This window comes from Rhea pennata, chromosome 3, assembly GCF_028389875.1.
Source record: "Rhea pennata isolate bPtePen1 chromosome 3, bPtePen1.pri, whole genome shotgun sequence".
Classification (NCBI taxonomy): Eukaryota; Metazoa; Chordata; class Aves; order Rheiformes; family Rheidae; genus Rhea; species Rhea pennata.
Genome location: NC_084665.1, coordinates 97,386,004 through 97,403,571, shown reverse-complemented (window position 1 = coordinate 97,403,571; position 17,568 = coordinate 97,386,004). Strand labels below are relative to the sequence as shown.

The 17,568-nt window shown below is 40.6% G+C and overlaps 1 protein-coding gene across 3 annotated transcripts in view; it reads left to right on the top strand.

Annotated features, from left to right (window-relative positions):
- The window catches only part of SMAP1 (small ArfGAP 1), a 99,655-nt gene that overhangs the window by 21,620 nt on the left and 60,467 nt on the right, over positions 1 to 17,568 (top strand). For all 3 annotated transcript variants that reach the window (XM_062572853.1, XM_062572852.1, XM_062572851.1), the window contains exons 2-3: positions 6,226 to 6,359; positions 13,343 to 13,428. In XM_062572853.1, the coding sequence (XP_062428837.1) occupies positions 6,226 to 6,359; positions 13,343 to 13,428 (220 nt within the window). The remainder of the gene's footprint in view (positions 1 to 6,225; positions 6,360 to 13,342; positions 13,429 to 17,568) is intronic.

Here is a 17,568-nt window from a genome sequence, read left to right as displayed (position 1 = left end):
TCAATAACCATACCAATGTAAAACCTTTAGTGTGAGTGGAAAAATTCTCTTCAGATTATTATTTTTTTTTTAATTTCTAAGTTATCTAGCAATCCTAAAACTTGGGCATGCCTGGAAATGTTGTCTTGTGGTTACATACTCCCTTTGTTCTGAAAGGCTCAATGTCCTGAGAAAAAAAGACTTCTTAAATACTCTAGATGTGTCACAGTTAGTGCTGTATTTCTGCATGTTCAGTTGAATTCCAGTTCTTGCTCACTTGACTTACTGAATTCTTGAATACAAAATTACTACAGGAGTGGGAAATATCACTTGTTCTCCATATAACACATAATATACAAGAATCCAGATTAATTTGTGTGAAGCTCTATAACTACTCAAATACATGCCTCCTCTTAATTGTATAAAAAGCTTGCACTTTTTCTGTTTTAATTTCAAATCAAAACCTAATCACTGTCAGCTTTTTAAGAAGGTAACTGAATTACAGCTGCAAAATAACACTAAATGTGTATAAAATCTCCTGGTCTCTTTATTAGTATTCATTCTAATCTGAATGGCTACTTAAATTGTTTACTATGTGAAAACATCTTAAGAGAGGTTGTCAAGTGTTCACCTTGTTCACTACCAATGACCTAACACATTCAAAATCTTGGTGAATTTTCTGCAAAGTAGCACATACCTTTCACAGCTGACCTTATTTAGCTGCATGTTAAGCATTCAAAAGCAAATTGAAGTCTAATCAGTAGGCAAACAATGGTGAAAAGCAGGAAAAGTTTAGAAAAATGAGAACTGGACTTCTGTCTCGGAAGCAGCAGTCTGCCTTTGGATTACTGGCAGGTTTTCTTGATGTGTCATGACAGTGTTCCAAAGGCTTGCTGGGCTACTAGAATAGACCAGAATGAACCCATAGCCATGTGACCTTGCCCAGCTCTGAAAATTACCTTTTTTCCTTATGTTATCTTTAGCAAAAGATGAAAGAGGTTGCAAATACTTTTAAGCAGCTGAACTGTTAGTCTACCCATTCCTTAAGTGACTGAAGAAAGTGAAGAAAGTAACTAAAGTATTTTTCTTTTTTTTAATCCAATATCCATTGATAGTGGTGCAACAAGCTGAAGTGCAGCTCAGCTTGCAGATTTGAAGAAACTGTGGAATACTCTTCAAGTGAGAAGCTTGTGTTCACAGAATCACAGAATGGTTGAGGTTGGAAGGGACCTCTGGAGATCAGCTAGTCCAACCTCCCTGCTCAGCAGGGTCACCTAGACCATGTTAGACAGGGTTGCATCAAGGTGAGCCTTGAATATCTCCAGAGAAGGAGACTCCCCAACCTCTCTGGGTAACCTGTGCCAGTGCTCTGTCACCATTAACAGCAAAAATTTTCCTTATATTCAGGTGGAATTTCCTGTGTTTCAGTTTGTGCCTGTTGTCTCTTGTCCTGTTGTTTGGCACCACTGAAAAGAGTCAGGCCCCATCCTTTTGACACCTCTCCTTAAAATATTTCTAGACATTGATAAGATTCCCCCCTCAGTCTTCTCTTCTTCAGACTAAACATGCGCAACTCTTGCAGCCATTCCTCCTAGGGGAGATGCTCCAGTCCTCTGGTCATCTTTGTAGCTTACACTGGACTCTCTCCAGTGGTTCGATGTGTCTCTTGCAATGGGGAGCCCAGAGCTGGGCGCAGTATTGAGATGAGGCGTCCCCAGGGCTGAGTAGAGGGGCAGGATCACCTCCCTCGACCTGCTGGCAACACTCTTCCCAATGCACCCCAGGATACCATTGGCCTTCTTGGCCACAAGGGCACATTGCTGGCTCATGGTCAACTTGTCATCCACCAGCACTCCCAGGTCTTTCTCTGCAGAGCTGCTCTCCAGCAGGTCGGCCCCCAGCTTGTCCTGGTGCTTAGGGTTATTTTTTCCCTAGGTGCATGTCCCTGCACTTGCCCTTGTTGAATCGTATGAGGTTCCTCTCTGCCCAGCTCTCCAGCTTGTCCAGGTCTCTCTAAATGGCTGCACAGACCTCAGGTGTGTCAGCCACTCCTCCCAGCTTGGGATCATCAGCAGACTTGCTGAGGAGGCACTCTGTCCCCTCATCCAGGTCACCGATGAAGAAGTTGAACGGGATGGGAGCCAGTCTTGAGCCCTGGGGGACACCACTAGCCACAGGCCTCCAACTAGGCACTGCACTGTTCATCCCTCGGAGCTCTGCCTTTCAGCCAGTTCTCAGTCTGCCACAATTCAGATGACTTTTGAAGGAATAAAATCACTGTTGTACTAAAACTTACACCAAAATACTTAATACTTGCTGAATGGTTGCAATGTGTAATACATTTTGATAGGAAAGATAGCTTTACTTCTGACATAAAGTTTTTTTAAATAATATAAAAGTGCCTTCATTGGCCTTTTAATGTCTGATCTTATTTCTGAAGCCAGATACATACAGTGGATGAACTAGCTTACTCTTCTAAATTTAACTGAAGAAAAACTATCGTCTCTTTAAAGAATTAAGCATAAGAAACCTGTGAATACTTCATTATGTGCAAAATATGGGGATTTTGTACATAAATGAAGAGCCTAACTTCATGCAGACTTGGGCTAACTGTAATTTGCATGCTGAATTGGTCCATGTTACTGTTAAACTTTCCTGATTTAGGAAGGCTTGTAGGCTAAGTTAAAGCTAAATGACCTAAAGTAAATACTTACGAACAGAAGTTACTCCTACTTTGCATATTAGCTGAGTGATCCTTTTTATTCATAGGCTGTCCTATTGCATATTCATTCAGTGGTTTTATGCCCATACAGGAAAAGTACTCAGTAACTTCTATTGCCTAATGGCTTTCTGTAGCTATAATTGATTTGTATGAATTAATGCATTTTTTTCTTTGAAGTGTTTAATATTGCACACTGCCATTAACCTGAAATAACTACAGAGATTTCTTGTAAACATTATTTTTTGTTTGGCCTCAGATTAGTCAGTGTTATTCTACTGTTTAATTTGCTTCTTTATTGCTTAAATATATTTAATTTCCCTAAGTTATTTCAGAAATAAGTGCAAATTAATGAACTTCAGGCTCCTGAGAAAATGAGAAACTCTTCCTTTCCAGAACAATAACAGCTAGTTCACAAGTGATATTATCATCTTTCCTTTTGTTAACAGAAAGTTTTAAGCTAAAATATTAAATAACAAAGTTAAGTCTCCCTCTTCATACATTAAGGTAGACTTTAATTATGTCAAGCCTAGCCCTGGTCTTGCCTCATTAATGTAGAATTTGCATATCTGGGATCATATGCACCCCACTCAGACACGGATGTGATGTGTAGCTATATAAACTCTGTTGTAGTAAAAAGTTTGTAGTGGCTGTGTAAATATCATATAAGGAGAAAAATGTGGACAGTACATATAGTACAGCAATTCCTCTCATTCCTACAGTAACCTGATTGAAATTGGCTCCCCTCTTTAGAAGGCACATTCCTAGGTTATACAATGGAGAAAAGTTGGACAAGCTTTCAGGCAAGCCGTACCTGTCCTTTCTTTTTGTTTTTAAACCATTTTGGCTGCAGTAAACAATTGTATAAGCTGAGGAACTTCTTATCTTCAGTGGCAAGCTAAGGAAGTATTTTCCTTAAGTTGAATTCTTCTTTCTTGGGTTTTACTGCTTTAGCTGAAGCATTACTATGTTCAGGCAAGTGGCCTGCAGAGCTCCAGCCTCGGGCACTAAAACTTAAAATACTGTAAATAGGAAAATGGGATCTTCCTGTGCTATAGATCTGCAAAAAAAAATTAGGATAGGACAAGTGTTCTGAGTTTGTAATGTTTTGTGAGGGGAAAATTGGCAGATCAAGAGAATCACAGAATCAGTAAGGTTGGAAGGGACCTCTGGAGATCAGCTAGTCCAGCCTCCCTGCTCAGCAGGATCACCTAGAGCATGGTAGACAGGGTTGCATCCAGATGGACCTTGAGTATCTCCAGAGAAGGAGACTCCCCAACCTCTCCAGGCAACCTGTGCCGGTGCTCCGTCACTCTCACAGGGAAGAAATTCCCCCTCACGGCCAGGCGGAACTTCCTGTGCTTCAATTTCTGCCCATTGCCTCTTGTCCTGTCACACGGGACAACTGAAAAGGAGTTTGTGCCCGTCCCCTTGACACCCTCCCTTCAGGTACTTGTACACATTGAGAAGATCCCCCCTCAGTCTTCTCTTCCCCAGGCTGAAGAGGCCCAGCTCTCGCAGCCGTTCCTCATTGGGCAGATGCTCCAGCCCTCTGATCATCTTTGTAGCCTTACGTTGGACTCTGTCCAGTAGTTCCATGTCTCTCTTGTATTGGGGAACCCAGAAGTGGACACAGGACTTGAGATGAGGCGTCCCCAGGGCTGAGTAGAGGGGCAGGATCACCTCCCTCGACCTGCTGGCAACACTCTTCCCAATGCACCCCAGGATACCATTGGCCTTCTTGGCCACAAGGGCACATTGCTGGCTCATGGTCAACTTGTCATCCACCAGCACTCCCAGGTCCTTCTCGGCAGAGCTGCTCTCCACGAGGTCAGCCGCAGCTTGTATTGGTGCTTAGGGTTATTTTTCCCTAGGTGCAGGACTTTTCACTTGCCCTTGTTAAAGGGCTAGCCTTTGAGCTAATTAAGATAGGGATTGCAAAGACCTTGATTTTTAGGTCTTGCCTGACAAGTAGTTGTTTTTCCATAGAAGTGCAGTTTCTGAAGTAACTCAGTAACATTCAGTGAGGGACTGTTAGAGCTCTTGATCTCTGAAATCTAATTTTACAGTGGTAGCACTTTGAAAACTGCCAGTCATCTTAATCATTTTGGTCTTAAAGGTCAAGCAAAGGATATTGGAATTCTGAGTCTTTGAGTTTGGGAAAAAGAAAATTAAAAGCAAAACAGCTACCTGCAGTATAGCCAGTGTTTCCCCTGGTAAAGGAAAGCCTTCTTCTCAGTTATTACTCTTCTTGGAATAGCATTCAAGGGAATGGAGTCCAGCTGGAAGGATTTCTCTTGCTTCTTAGCATTCAAATAACATTCTTATTTGAAATTCAGAACATAGCAATATGAGAAGCTGGAAGGGCTCACTAATTTTGAAAAGTTATCAGTAAATGCAGGTCTAGAAATCTTTAGAAGTGAATTTAAAATGTAGTCTTGGTCTCTTTCCAGTGTTTTAGATTAACAAAGTTTACACCTAGGATCTGAGTTAAGGATCAGGAGGAGGCAAAAATTATTTTCAAGGTCCCAGGAAAGTGTTTGTACAAATACTTTAGTTCTCTGCTGCTCTTGCATTGGTAGGCTAGACCTGCATCTATGAAACAGAGGGAGAAAACATTTGCTCAGAACATTTTGTGTCTCTTCAACATGCCTTTCTACTTCTGATGGTGATTATTTAATCTCTTAATTCCTTAGAATTGGAAGTGGATGGACTTTAAAGCAGTGCCTTTGACAGTGGTGGTGCTCAGAGCTGGAATAAAACAATGTAAGGAAGTATGTTTAATGTGAGGCCACAAAGTAACTTCAAGTCACTCATTAAGTGTTGCTGTGGGAGTTCAGGGCCAGCATACTCTAGGTCTCTGTCTAAAATGCCAACACAGCTGAGAAGCAATGATAAGACTCAAATCAACCTGAACCTGTATACAGAATTCACTGGCTGTGAATAGCAATCATGCTGTAGTTTAGGAATCAAGGGTTCTGAATTTATTCCATTTTGCTGCATCCATAGTTTTGGATATTTTAATGAGCTTGTTTTACAAATTGCTGTAGAAGTGGTCCCTCAAAAATCTCTGTTGCTACTATTGTGATGTCTGTGTGTGCACAAGTCTAAAGGATTTGTTACAATAATATAAGCTTGCACTGCATTTAATTTCAAGGTATATACAGATGTACGTCTTACAAAACTTTTAACTGGAGAAAAAGAAGTAACTTCTACTAGTTTCTGCTGTTGTTTGCCTCTGATATGTAGCCATAAGGATTTTTCAAAAAGTAATACCTTGTTGGGCTTCCTAGCTTAATCTAGTTAACTCAAATTTTTTCTGATATCAGTTGGAAATAGCAACCAAAGATAAAATTGCTGACTGTGGAGACTGCTAGCAGTCTGACTAGCTCCCTGAGAAAAACATCTGTCAGTCCTTATTCAACACTGCTTATTCTTGCTGTCAGTATAGAATTATGTCAAAAAAAATTCTTCACAATATATAGAATTTTGAAAACATAACTGGTTTATTTCTCTATTCCCCTTAGGTCCAAGATGGGCCTCTTGGAACACTGGTGTTTTTATTTGCATCAGATGTGCTGGAATACATCGAAATCTTGGGGTCCATATATCAAGGGTCAAGTCTGTCAACTTGGACCAATGGACACCAGAGCAAATACAGGTAAAATATTTTAAAATATGTTTTCAAATTGGAAGGGTGTGCTTAGAAATCTGTCTGGGCTGAAGTAGTGAGAGAGAAGTGTTTACTTCTACTTGCTTGATAAATGGAAAGAATACAAAGAAACTTTAAAACTCAAAAAATCTTAATTTGTAGTTAATTGCTTTAAATTGAAGTGATTTGATCAACTTCTGAAGTTAACTTACTCATTTTGGCTGTTCCTCTGAAATGAATTTTCTGATGTTATAATAATTAACCTGGTCATGCAGATGTTGAATAGTAATACTGTATGTAGCACTGGAGTAATTACTTAAAAATGTTAACTTCACGGGCAGTATTTTTAAGTGCCTGTATAGAGCTAACAATTCTGGAACCTTATTGTTACTATTTCAGTTGTAGATGGCTACACCTGAAGTGTTCTTATTGAACCTACAGGCATGAAATACTTGCAGATTTTTTACCAGGTTCATGTTCCATGTATCTGTGCATCTATTTTGTGCTGGGGAACTGTCAGGAGCCAGGGACTGTAGTATAAGCTGTCATCTCATCTGAGTATTATCTTTTTGCCCTTGCTGCAGTCCAAAATAACTGAAATTTCATTTTCATGTTGTGATTAACTGGGAATAAGGTCTGGTCTTGATGACTATGAGGAGTCTTGAGGTATGGAGCAAATGGTGTTACCGTAATGAATTTGTAGATGGTGTTTATAGTGTCTTATTAATATGGAGTTGATACCTCTTTCTGGTCTCGCAAGCTGCATAACAAAATCCGTATAGGTTTGGTGTGTGTGATGTATCTTGTGATCTCCAGGGTGGAGGGACAAAGATGTTTCAGAAGTTAACTCCTAACGGAAGTGATCAACATCTCAGATGGACCAGTGCCCCATTACAGGAAAACGTGGTGTGTAAGAGCAGTTATTTTGATGACTGATACAGTGAAAATGAAGTGTAGAAGCATCTGGCTCCTTCCTCCCACAGCAGATTAAAGTGTACAGTACCATAGTCATGGGTGTCTTAGTACGTACTCTTAGGCAGTGGTGTAATATCAGAAGCATGTGCAATATTCAGTAAAAAATGTGTGACATGGTGTGTTGAACTCTGGTAAGACAGCATATATAGGAAACTGAAAATGCATGGCTTTCTGACTTCGGTGTGGTCTAAGAATGTGTCTGTGGATGTCAACACTTTCTTGAATATTGTAAAAAGGAGGCTTTAACATGCTGTGGTAATCTTCTCTCTCACTTCCATCAGACTTCAGTTGTAGGCAGAGCAGAAGCCTTTTGATCTGAAAACATATTTAACTAGTTCTGTGTGTTAGAGTCCATAAAACTTCTAAAATCTGCTAAAAACTATGGGCTTCTGAAACCTTGTGGCTATCTCTTCTGCCTATCTGAGCTGTATGTAAGGCAGCTCTAAAAGCTGTTTCTGTGGGATTGAGTTAATAAGATCCTGCTGCAGACCTCCTGCTCAGCCACATACATAATCTGTGGTAGGACTCAGATCGGTTCCAGTCTGGAACTGTCTTAGAGCACAACCAGAGCTGATGTTATAGCTGTGCACTATGGGGTTCCATACCTCCTTCTGCTGCTTTTTGGCCTCTGAAGACTATTTAAGTGGGTAGCACATTTTCAGTAGAATAGAATGTATTTAAATTCTGAGGAGAGAGTGGTGTCTGTACGTGTAAGATATACAGGGAAAAGTTTCGAGCCCTTCTGGCTTCAAGAGACTGAAGTGGCTAAATAAACTGCTGATAATTCAGGCTTTATTTGAGGAAATCAGTGTTTGATTCTGGTCTTAAGAGCTATAATATATACCTTTCTGATGAATGGGATGGGTGCTTCTTGAGGTAGAAATTTGAATTAACATGTCATTGTTTGAAGACTCAAATTCTTAGTTCTGAGTAGAGTAGAGCAGGAGCTGATCCTGAATCAAGCTCCCCCATTCAGTATTTTTTGAGCTGGAGCTCTTTAATATTACTAATAAATGTCAGGAATCCTCTTGAAAGGATTTGTATTTATCATATTGCCCCAACTTAGGTGTTTTACAGTAAGTAGTATCTTACTGTTACACCTCTACTGGTATAGAAGTTAGGTTAGCTATCTTTTTTTGCCTCATGTTAGATATCTCATGTTAGGTATCTCAGTTATATTTTATGTCTCATGTTAGATATATAGTACGTTGCCACAGGGACTGTGAAAGCTTTCTCTGTGGTATCTGTAGAAAGCATGTTCTAGGCCTCTTCCTGGACAATAGAATCATAGAATCAGTAAGGTTGGAAGGGACCTCTGGAGATCAGCTAGTCCAGCCTCCCTGCTCAGCAGGGTCACCTAGAGCATGGTAGACAGGGTTGCATCCAGATGGACCTTGAGTATCTCCAGAGAAGGAGACTCCCCAACCTCTCCGGGCAACCTGTGCCAGTGCTCCGTCACTCTCACAGGGAAGAAATTCCCCCTCACGGCCAGGCGGAACTTCCTGTGCTTCAATTTCTGCCCATTGCCTCTTGTCCTGTCACATGGGACAACTGAAAAGAGTTTGTGCCCGTCCCCTTGACACCCTCCCTTCAGGTACTTGTACACATTGAGAAGATCCCCCCTCAGTCTTCTCTTCCCCAGGCTGAAGAGGCCCAGCTCTCGCAGCCGTTCCTCATTGGGCAGATGCTCCAGCCCTCTGATCATCTTTGTAGCCTTACGTTGGACTCTGTCCAGTAGTTCCATGTCTCTCTTGTATTGGGGAACCCAGAAGTGGACACAGGACTTGAGATGAGGCGTCCCCAGGGCTGAGTAGAGGGGCAGGATCACCTCCCTCGACCTGCTGGCAACACTCTTCCCAATGCACCCCAGGAGACCATTGGCCTTCTTGGCCACAAGGGCACATTGCTGGCTCATGGTCAGCTTGTCATCCACCAGCACTCCCAGGTCCTTCTCGGCAGAGCTGCTCTCCACGAGGTCAGCCCCCAGCTTGTATTGGTGCTTAGGGCTATTTCTCCCTAGGTGCATGTCCCTGCACTTGCCCTTGTTGAACCGTATGAGGTTCCTCTCTGCCCAACTCTCCAGCTTGTCCATGTCTCTCTGAATGGCTGCACAGACCTCAGGTGTGTCAGCCACTCCTCCCAGCTTGGGATCATCAGCAGACTTGCTGAGGAGGCACTCTGTCCCCTCATCCAGGTCACCGATGAAGAAGTTGAACGGGATGGGAGCCAGTCTTGAGCCCTGGGGGACACCACTAGCCACAGGCCTCCAACTAGACTCCACGCCACTGATGACCCTCTGAGCTCTGCCCTTCAGCCAATTCTCAGTCCACCTCACTGTCCACTCCTCTAACCCGCAATTCCTGAGCTTCTCTAGGAGGATGTGATGGGAGACAGTGTCAAAGACTTTGCTGAAGTCCAGGTACACAACATCCACTGCTCTTCCCTCATCTACCCAGCCAGTCATTCCATCACAGAAGGCTACCAGGTTGGTTAAGCAGGATTTCCTCTTGGTGAATCCATGCTGGCTACTTCCAATCACCTTCTTTTCCTCTGTATGTCTGGAGATGACATCCAGAATGAGTTGTTCCCTCCCCTTTCCAGGGATGGAGGTGAGGCTGACTGGCCTGTAGTTGCCTGGGTCCTCCTTCTTGCCCTTTTTGAAGACTGGAGTGACATTGGCTTTCTTCCAGTACTCAGGCACCTCTCCAGTTCTCCAGGACCTTTCAAAGATGATGGAGAGCGGCCTGGCAACAACATCCGCCAGCTCCCTCAGTCCTTGTGGGTGCATCTCATCCAGGCCCATGGATTTGTGGATGTCTAGTCTGCCCAGAAGGTCTCTGATCCTTTCCTCCTCAACCAAAGGAAAGTCTTCCCTTCTCCAGACTTTCTCCCTCACATCCAGGCTGCAGGATTCCTGGGGGCTGCCCTTAGCAGTGAAGACTGAAGCAAAGAAGGCTTCAGTAATTCTGCCTTCTCTGTATCCCTTGTCACCAGGGCCCCCGCCCCATTCAGTAGCGGGCCCACATTTTCCCTAGTCCTCCTCTTGCTGCTGATGTATTTGGAGAAGCCCTTCCTGTTGTCCTTGACATCCCTTGACAGACTCGATTCCAGATGGGCCTTAGCCTTCCTCGCCACATCTCTACATGCTCTGACTGCATTCCTATAATTCTCCCAAGCAGCCTGTCCCCTCTTTCACATTCTGTGTACTTTCTTCTTCTGCCTGAGTTTGGCCAAGAGCTCCTTGCTCACCCATGCAGGTCTCCTGTCCCCTTTTGCTGCACTTCTTACTCACAGGGATTCACTGCTCTTAAGCTTGGAGGAAGTGATGTTTGAATATCAGCCAGCTCTCCTGGCCTCCCCCTTCCTTCTAGGGCCTTAACCCATGAGACTCTACCAATTAGGTCTCTGAATAGGAGAAAGTAAGGAAGAGTACACCCATCTCTCTGACCTTTGCATACTTTCTCTTGGTGTACTAGCTGCTGAATTTTCCAGGTATGCTCCAGTGTGAAACCTGCACCTTGCTTTCTGCTGCGTTCTTTTGATATCAGTCATTTCATGATTTTGGATGTGCTGGAGAATTCTTCCTCAATTAGCTCAGGGCCTGAATGCAGTGGCAGCTATTTGCTCTGGTATGCTTCTTTCACACTGTTGTTTTTAGCATCAGTACTGCATAGGGATCTTTTTTATTTCCTTTTGTAATACTCAAAGTAAGTATTCTTATTGCTGTGGCTCTTGGTCTGAGGAGCCATCCTGAGGTGTGTGGCAGCATAGCAGTGCCTTTATGCCTTACATTGTTCTAGAGCGGTTCTATGTGGTTTCATTTAGCAGTTGCCTCCCATTTCTTAAAATTATGAACAGAGATCTTGACTTGGGATCACTTGGTTAGAGTGAGCGTTGACAAGAGTACCTCATTATCAGGGAGGAATGAGGCTGTTCATGGCAGATAGTTATTCTTCATAACTTAGGGATGCTGATGAGATAGCTGTTTCAGGAGTGCAGAAGTTCTTTGGCATCAGTGTACTTGAGTTTCAGGTGGTCAGAAGCATGTGCAGGGTTTTTCCTTCTTATATTCATATCTGTAATATTCTTATATTTTGAGAATTGCAAGTGGCAGAACTCTTCACCAGCGCAAAGAAGCAAGTAGGAACCTGATCTTTTCCGCTCTCTTTGAAATTGTTAAAGCTCTGCATGCGGGTCAATGCTGAGATGCATTACGTGAACAAATGTGAGAGAATAGAATGGAAGTGGGAAGCAAATTTTGTGCCTTGGTGGACTTTTGAGTAGTGGGCCCTGCTTGAAATGGATTGAAATGTTTAACAGGAAAAACTACAATATGAGAACAAGCTGAGTTTGGAATCTGCGTACATTGTGTACCTCTTTCCCTGCTATTCTTCTTTTTTTTCAGATTCACTTCAAAGAATGTTACTATTTACTTTTAAGTGCTCCTATCTGACCCTGGTAACTGTCTCTAGCACTTACTTTGTCATTGTGTAATCCAAAGGATCAGTAGGCTTGGGGAAGATGCAGTCTCAGAGCAGAGCTTTGCTGAGCCTTTGAGATGCTTCATTTTGCAGTGGATGTGCTGTCCTCTTCTCTCCTCTAGGCAGGTCTTTTGAGAAGATGTCTCCCTGCTACTGCAAGGCATAATTGAATGTGCTTGCTGTTCTCTTTCCCCCTAGTACTTCAGATCTCTCTATTTAGGAAATCTCTGCATCTTTCAGTTGCAGTTTTGATTGATTTGATCATACTAGGAGATTTGTCCAGTTTCAGGATGGCAAATTGATTTCATGTTCTAAAGGCTCTTGAACGAGTTAGTTTTCGTGTACCCTATTTGTTCAGTTTGCCAATAAATTTGAATCTGGTGCTTAGGATGATTGTCAGTTCTCTATCTGAGCTCCTGAATTGTTACTTCTACATTTTCTCTGTGGTGTAAACTGAACGTGATTATTGGCCACAAGCACAGGTGTTGTTTGGGCCGGTATAGTTGCTCTTTTGTGTATCCTATCAAAGAGTGTTAATCTAGAGTGAAATCTGGGGCTGGGAGACCAGTTTTTCCATTACTTCTAATATCTTTTGCTTCTGGGATTTAATACATTCTCCATAACCTTTGATGTTCAAAAAGCTTTTCTTTATATTAAACCTTTGCAGATCCTAGTCCTCTTGGAGAACCCTCCCTACTGGGTGATCTTAGAGTTGTGTCAGCTCTACACAAGAACTTACCTAACAAGCCAGTTTGAACCTGAAGATTTGTTGTGTCACTCCCAAGAGTGGTCACCACACTCTAGCAAAGCTTAGCACCGTTGCAGAACGCTCTGTGCAACGCTTCCCTTCTGAGCTGAATGTGCTGTTAACAGCTTCATCAAACATTCCCAAAGCACACAACTCTAATGTGGCTGTCGAATGATTGAGGGCAACTTTAACTGTCCAGGAGGGTGATTTCATGCAGTTTTCCTGCATGTGCAGGGGTATTTTCAAAGATTCTTGTGGTTTTGGGGAGGTATATTTAACTGGTATTTCTTTTATTTTAGCTTCCTTTCCTGCAGACCAAAAGTCCTAGTCACTCAAATGTGATTTTGTGCTAAGGCAGTGAAATGATATTGAATATACTCACTAGCCACTCTGATTCACTCTAAGGAGAGCATGTCCTGTGTAGATAGTACAAGAGTTTATTTTGTTTTGTTTCACATCATGAGATTGAGCAGATTGTGGGCAGCCTCAGTCTACTCACAAATATCTAACGTGGTATTATTTATACCTTTTAATAATCTAGATACCCCACTTGAACTGATAGAATATTAAGTATGGCATATTAATGGGGAGAAGTAATCAATTTTAGCTTATATACTAATATGTAGAATTAGTTTGAGAAGTGGAAGCTCTTAAATGATATAATTCCGAGGCATCCAGATTCTTTAAAACTTGCAGTGTCATTTAAGCACTCTTCTAGCATTCTGACTGTTTTAGGATTTGAAGTATTGATAGTCATGAACTAATTGTTTTCTACTGCCTTTCCTTAGTGCATGCAGGAAATGGGAAATACCAAGGCAAGATTACTCTATGAAGCTAATCTACCGGAGAACTTTAGAAGACCTCAAACAGATCAGTATCCTTTTTGCTGTAGTTTTCATATTTAAATGACTTCAATGCAATTCAAATGTTATGACTGTTTCTTGAAACTGCTAGATTGGGCAAATTGTATTATTAATCATTTCATTGATACAGTTATGTAAGTCCTGGGAAGCAACAGTGTAAGGTGGAAATGTTTCAGAATAGTTGTAAATGACTTCAGCTATAACAAATATACTTCTTAATGAGATTTTGCAAGCCCCATTTATTTTTACTATCAAAAGAGGTGACTTCATAAATTCCATGTATGTGTAGGAATTCCAAGAGAATCAGAGCACTCTTGCATATTCTGTCCTTATCTTGAATAACTGCCAGCTGAAGTTAGAAGCATTTGAACAGAAAATAATGAGTTGAACGGTAAAGTAAAATTGGCATTTGAACCTTACTCAAGAGCAGTAGGGGTTTCCGCTGTTTGATTTTAAGTATTCTGTAGTTTTTGGAGTTGAAGTGTATGCACTCTATGAACTGTGTGAGCATGGATGATTAGTATGGAAATACTTAAATAAATCAAAGCTCTGATAGCTATCATTTGTGCTAGAATGCGATTATTACTATGTACCAGGAAGGGGAGGGCTGGAGGAAAAACTGTCTACTGCTAGTAAAGGGCTTTCCTCAGGAATTACCTTTTTTATGTGTACTGAATCCATAGGATAATGCATAATGACATTAATTTAGATCTGTATTAGCTCCTGATTTATTGATTGTACTCCACAGGTAAGATTTGGTTCATGTAATTCTACTGGACCTCATAACTGTGAGATCTGAAACACCTGCGGTTAAGTGAACTGAATCTTTTCCTAGGTCTCTTAGCCTAATGGTGATACAGCCTATGGAGGCTGATAAACTGACTTAGTCATAGCTTGATCTGAATCTTCTTCTTCTATATCCAAAAGTGATCATGGTTCACCTGTTTATTAGGTACTGTGCTTGATATGTTACTTGTAGAAGATCTTTTGAAGGGTCAGGCTATTCATTATAATTTCATTCAAATAATTTTATTATTCATAAAAGGCACTTGAACAAAACAGTTATGTTTCTTGCTCTTCTGGTAGCTTTGAATTAAGGATAGCTAGGCATAAGAACAAGAAAAACTGGAACCAGATAGTGCTGTAATATTTAGGCTATAATATTATAGAATTTTATTAAAGTCATAAGACTAAAACTTATTTGAAAGCTGATCTTGAAGTTGCATATTTTGTACTTAACTGCAGTTAACTTGAATTTACTGTTACTGTTGCAGGAGAAGCAATAAGCCTTTACTTTAACCTTTTGTTGTCAGTTAAGACCAAAAATTTCATTAGCTCTCTTGCACAGTAGATCTCATAAACAACTGAGATAATCAACAATTCTGCCACTTCAGGCTTATTTTAGACTTTCAAAATAATTCTTTTGTTGACACTGCATACCTTGAGACAATTATACAGTCTCTTGAACAGTTTTCTATTTCTAAATGCTAACTTGGTACATTCAATATATTTAATTGCATGGGTTCTTATTAAAGATAGCAGCAGATGACAGGATGCCAGCATTTTCTGCTTTATTTCTCAGTTCTTCCTCAACTTCAGCAGCTACTTAGCTAGCCAGTACAAGTGACAGGCTGCTGTGATACAGGCCCTTTTACCGCTCCTATTCGCTTGACCTTTGTTTGTATCAGCATAAAATCATCGGGTCTATTCTGATTGTGAATATTTTCGATATTCTACATTTCCTTTTGGATGAACTATGAAAACATCTAGCTACGTAATGATCATTGTTGCATATACTGTTTTGTATTAATGTTTAACTTCCTATAGCATTATGATACAGGTATTTCTACTTTCTAGGTGGTAGAATAGAGACACAGGATTCTGTGTGGGATCTGCCAGCAATCTCCTTCTAAAGATTCCCTGTCTGACTTCTGCTGCTTAATCACAAGACTGACCTTTATAGTATTTCTCATTCTTCTGTTGCACCTGGCAAGATATTCTGGCCCCAAAGTTATCTTTGGGGATTATCTTGATGGTCTTCTGTGTCAATATTAGCTTCTATTTGAAAGCTGTTTTGTTCCAAGAGCTGGTTAAATCACTCTATGATTTTTTTATGCCTTCATTTTACTTGCCTCTAAAAACAGTTTTGACATCTGTTGAGTTTGTTTTAAATTTCTTTAGTAACGAGAGTGCCATAGATTGTTTATCTGTAGAAACTTAGAGATGGTCCAAAAATTCCTGCGTGTTGAAAAATGTTAACTTGAATACAGTGGATGTGTTTCAAAACATGTAACTTATTACCCCCGTGTAATAGCTTACTGAAAATCAAACCTTATCAACTTCATATACTTATGATTCTGTATTAAAATTTTTCAATTAAAACTTTCTAATTATCTGAAACATCAAATGTGAAGTTAGCCAACCTAAGCATTCTAGGAGACTGCTCAAAATAGAGTATGATTTCTGCAGGACAACAGCTAAAGTGGGGAGCACCAAAATCTGCTAACTTAAACAAAACTTAAAACAATTGACAAAGTAAGTGTTCCATCTGAAAATGTTAATTCTGGCAAGTAGCTAAGATTTCTCCTTTGAAGAAAGAGTAAGTTGTTCTAAAGTATCTCATGACAGTCAACTCTAAATCCGGTAATTTTCCTCACTGAGTTAACAATAAACTTTTATCTGCTAATATGGTAACATCCAGGGACTGATACGTGTGTATCAGTGTAGTGCATGTAAACTGCTGTATCTAGTTTTGAATGTTTTCAATCTACTTGTAATTATTTTTATAAATTATGAAACATCAGCCATTAGTTACAATTGAATACAGATAGCTAGTTACAACCCAAGATGGTATTCATATGCTAGTTTACTGTTTCACTGGTTCTGTGTGTCAAGTATGCTGGATAAAGCTGCCTGCTGTGGACATTGAGAACAAATTCTGTCTGTAAGAGGTCTAAAATGCAGGTCAGGACCTCACACTATTATTAAAAAGAAAGGAGCATGGCACGTTGGAGCATGAAGATCTCTCTTTTCCTTCACTGACTACAAAAGGAGTGTAGAGTGACCCACGTTGGGAAGCTACAAATTAAAATGCTTAAACTCATCTCAGTTGCTTTAGTAAAATGCATGTATATTAATTGCCTAAGTAATCAGTAGGTGTAAGAATTGATTCTAGTGTTGAAAGCTGTCTTGAGTTAGGTGTTGAGTTAAAAGAATGGCAGTATGAGGAAATACTGACTTACCAAAAAAGCTCACAAACTACCTGAAGATTGGGAAGGAAAATCGCTACTCCTGGTAGTTGTCTAAGGTTGGGATTCTTGCTATATTTATTTCCTTCTCTCTCTCTCTCTCTCTCTCTCTCTCTCTCTCTCTCTCTCTCTCTCTTTTAATCTCTGTTTTTGAAATACTAAGTTTCAAGAGTGTTTTCCAAATTCTACTATAGCCGTATTTTTTACAGCAGAGGCTTCAGCGCTACTTACACCCTGCCAAGTAAGCACATTATATACTTGGTTCTTGCTTGAAGGTTCTTAGGTTTTGCTGTAGGTACTTCAGCTACCTAGGAATTAGTTCTGATTGCAGTATGGGTAGCTGCAGTGATTATTTGCCCATGTTGGGGAGTGATGCCCGTTATTCGTTCCTTCTGAATTTTTTTTATTAAGCTGAAAATGGGTGAGTTGGCTAAATAGGTTAGGTCATGTCTCATGTGATAGTTGCATAAACTAATTTAAAACCGAATATGGGTGCTGAGGGTATGATTTGATGTGCAGAATGGAAGAGCTGAGAGTGCTCTGAGCTCAGTGTTAATCTTAAGAGCCAGTGTGTGGAAATAAGGTATCTTTCCCTTAATTGAGCAAGATCGATATGGGAGTTAGAGATACAAAGAATCTGAGCTTGGAATTTTGCTTTTTGGATGGATAATCATATTGCAGAGTAAATTAGTTAAAATTTATTCTACAGATACTAGAGAATCAGCTTTATATATGGTTAAAGTATTAAAACTGCTTTGGAAGAGCTGCTTTATGTGCTTAAAAATAAACTGAGATAATAGTTGAAAAAACACAACTAGCATCCTTTTTCTTTTTGTGCTTGAGCTAGTGACTCATCAGATCTCATCTTCTATATCAGTATGCTTGCTACGATTTCCACTTTTC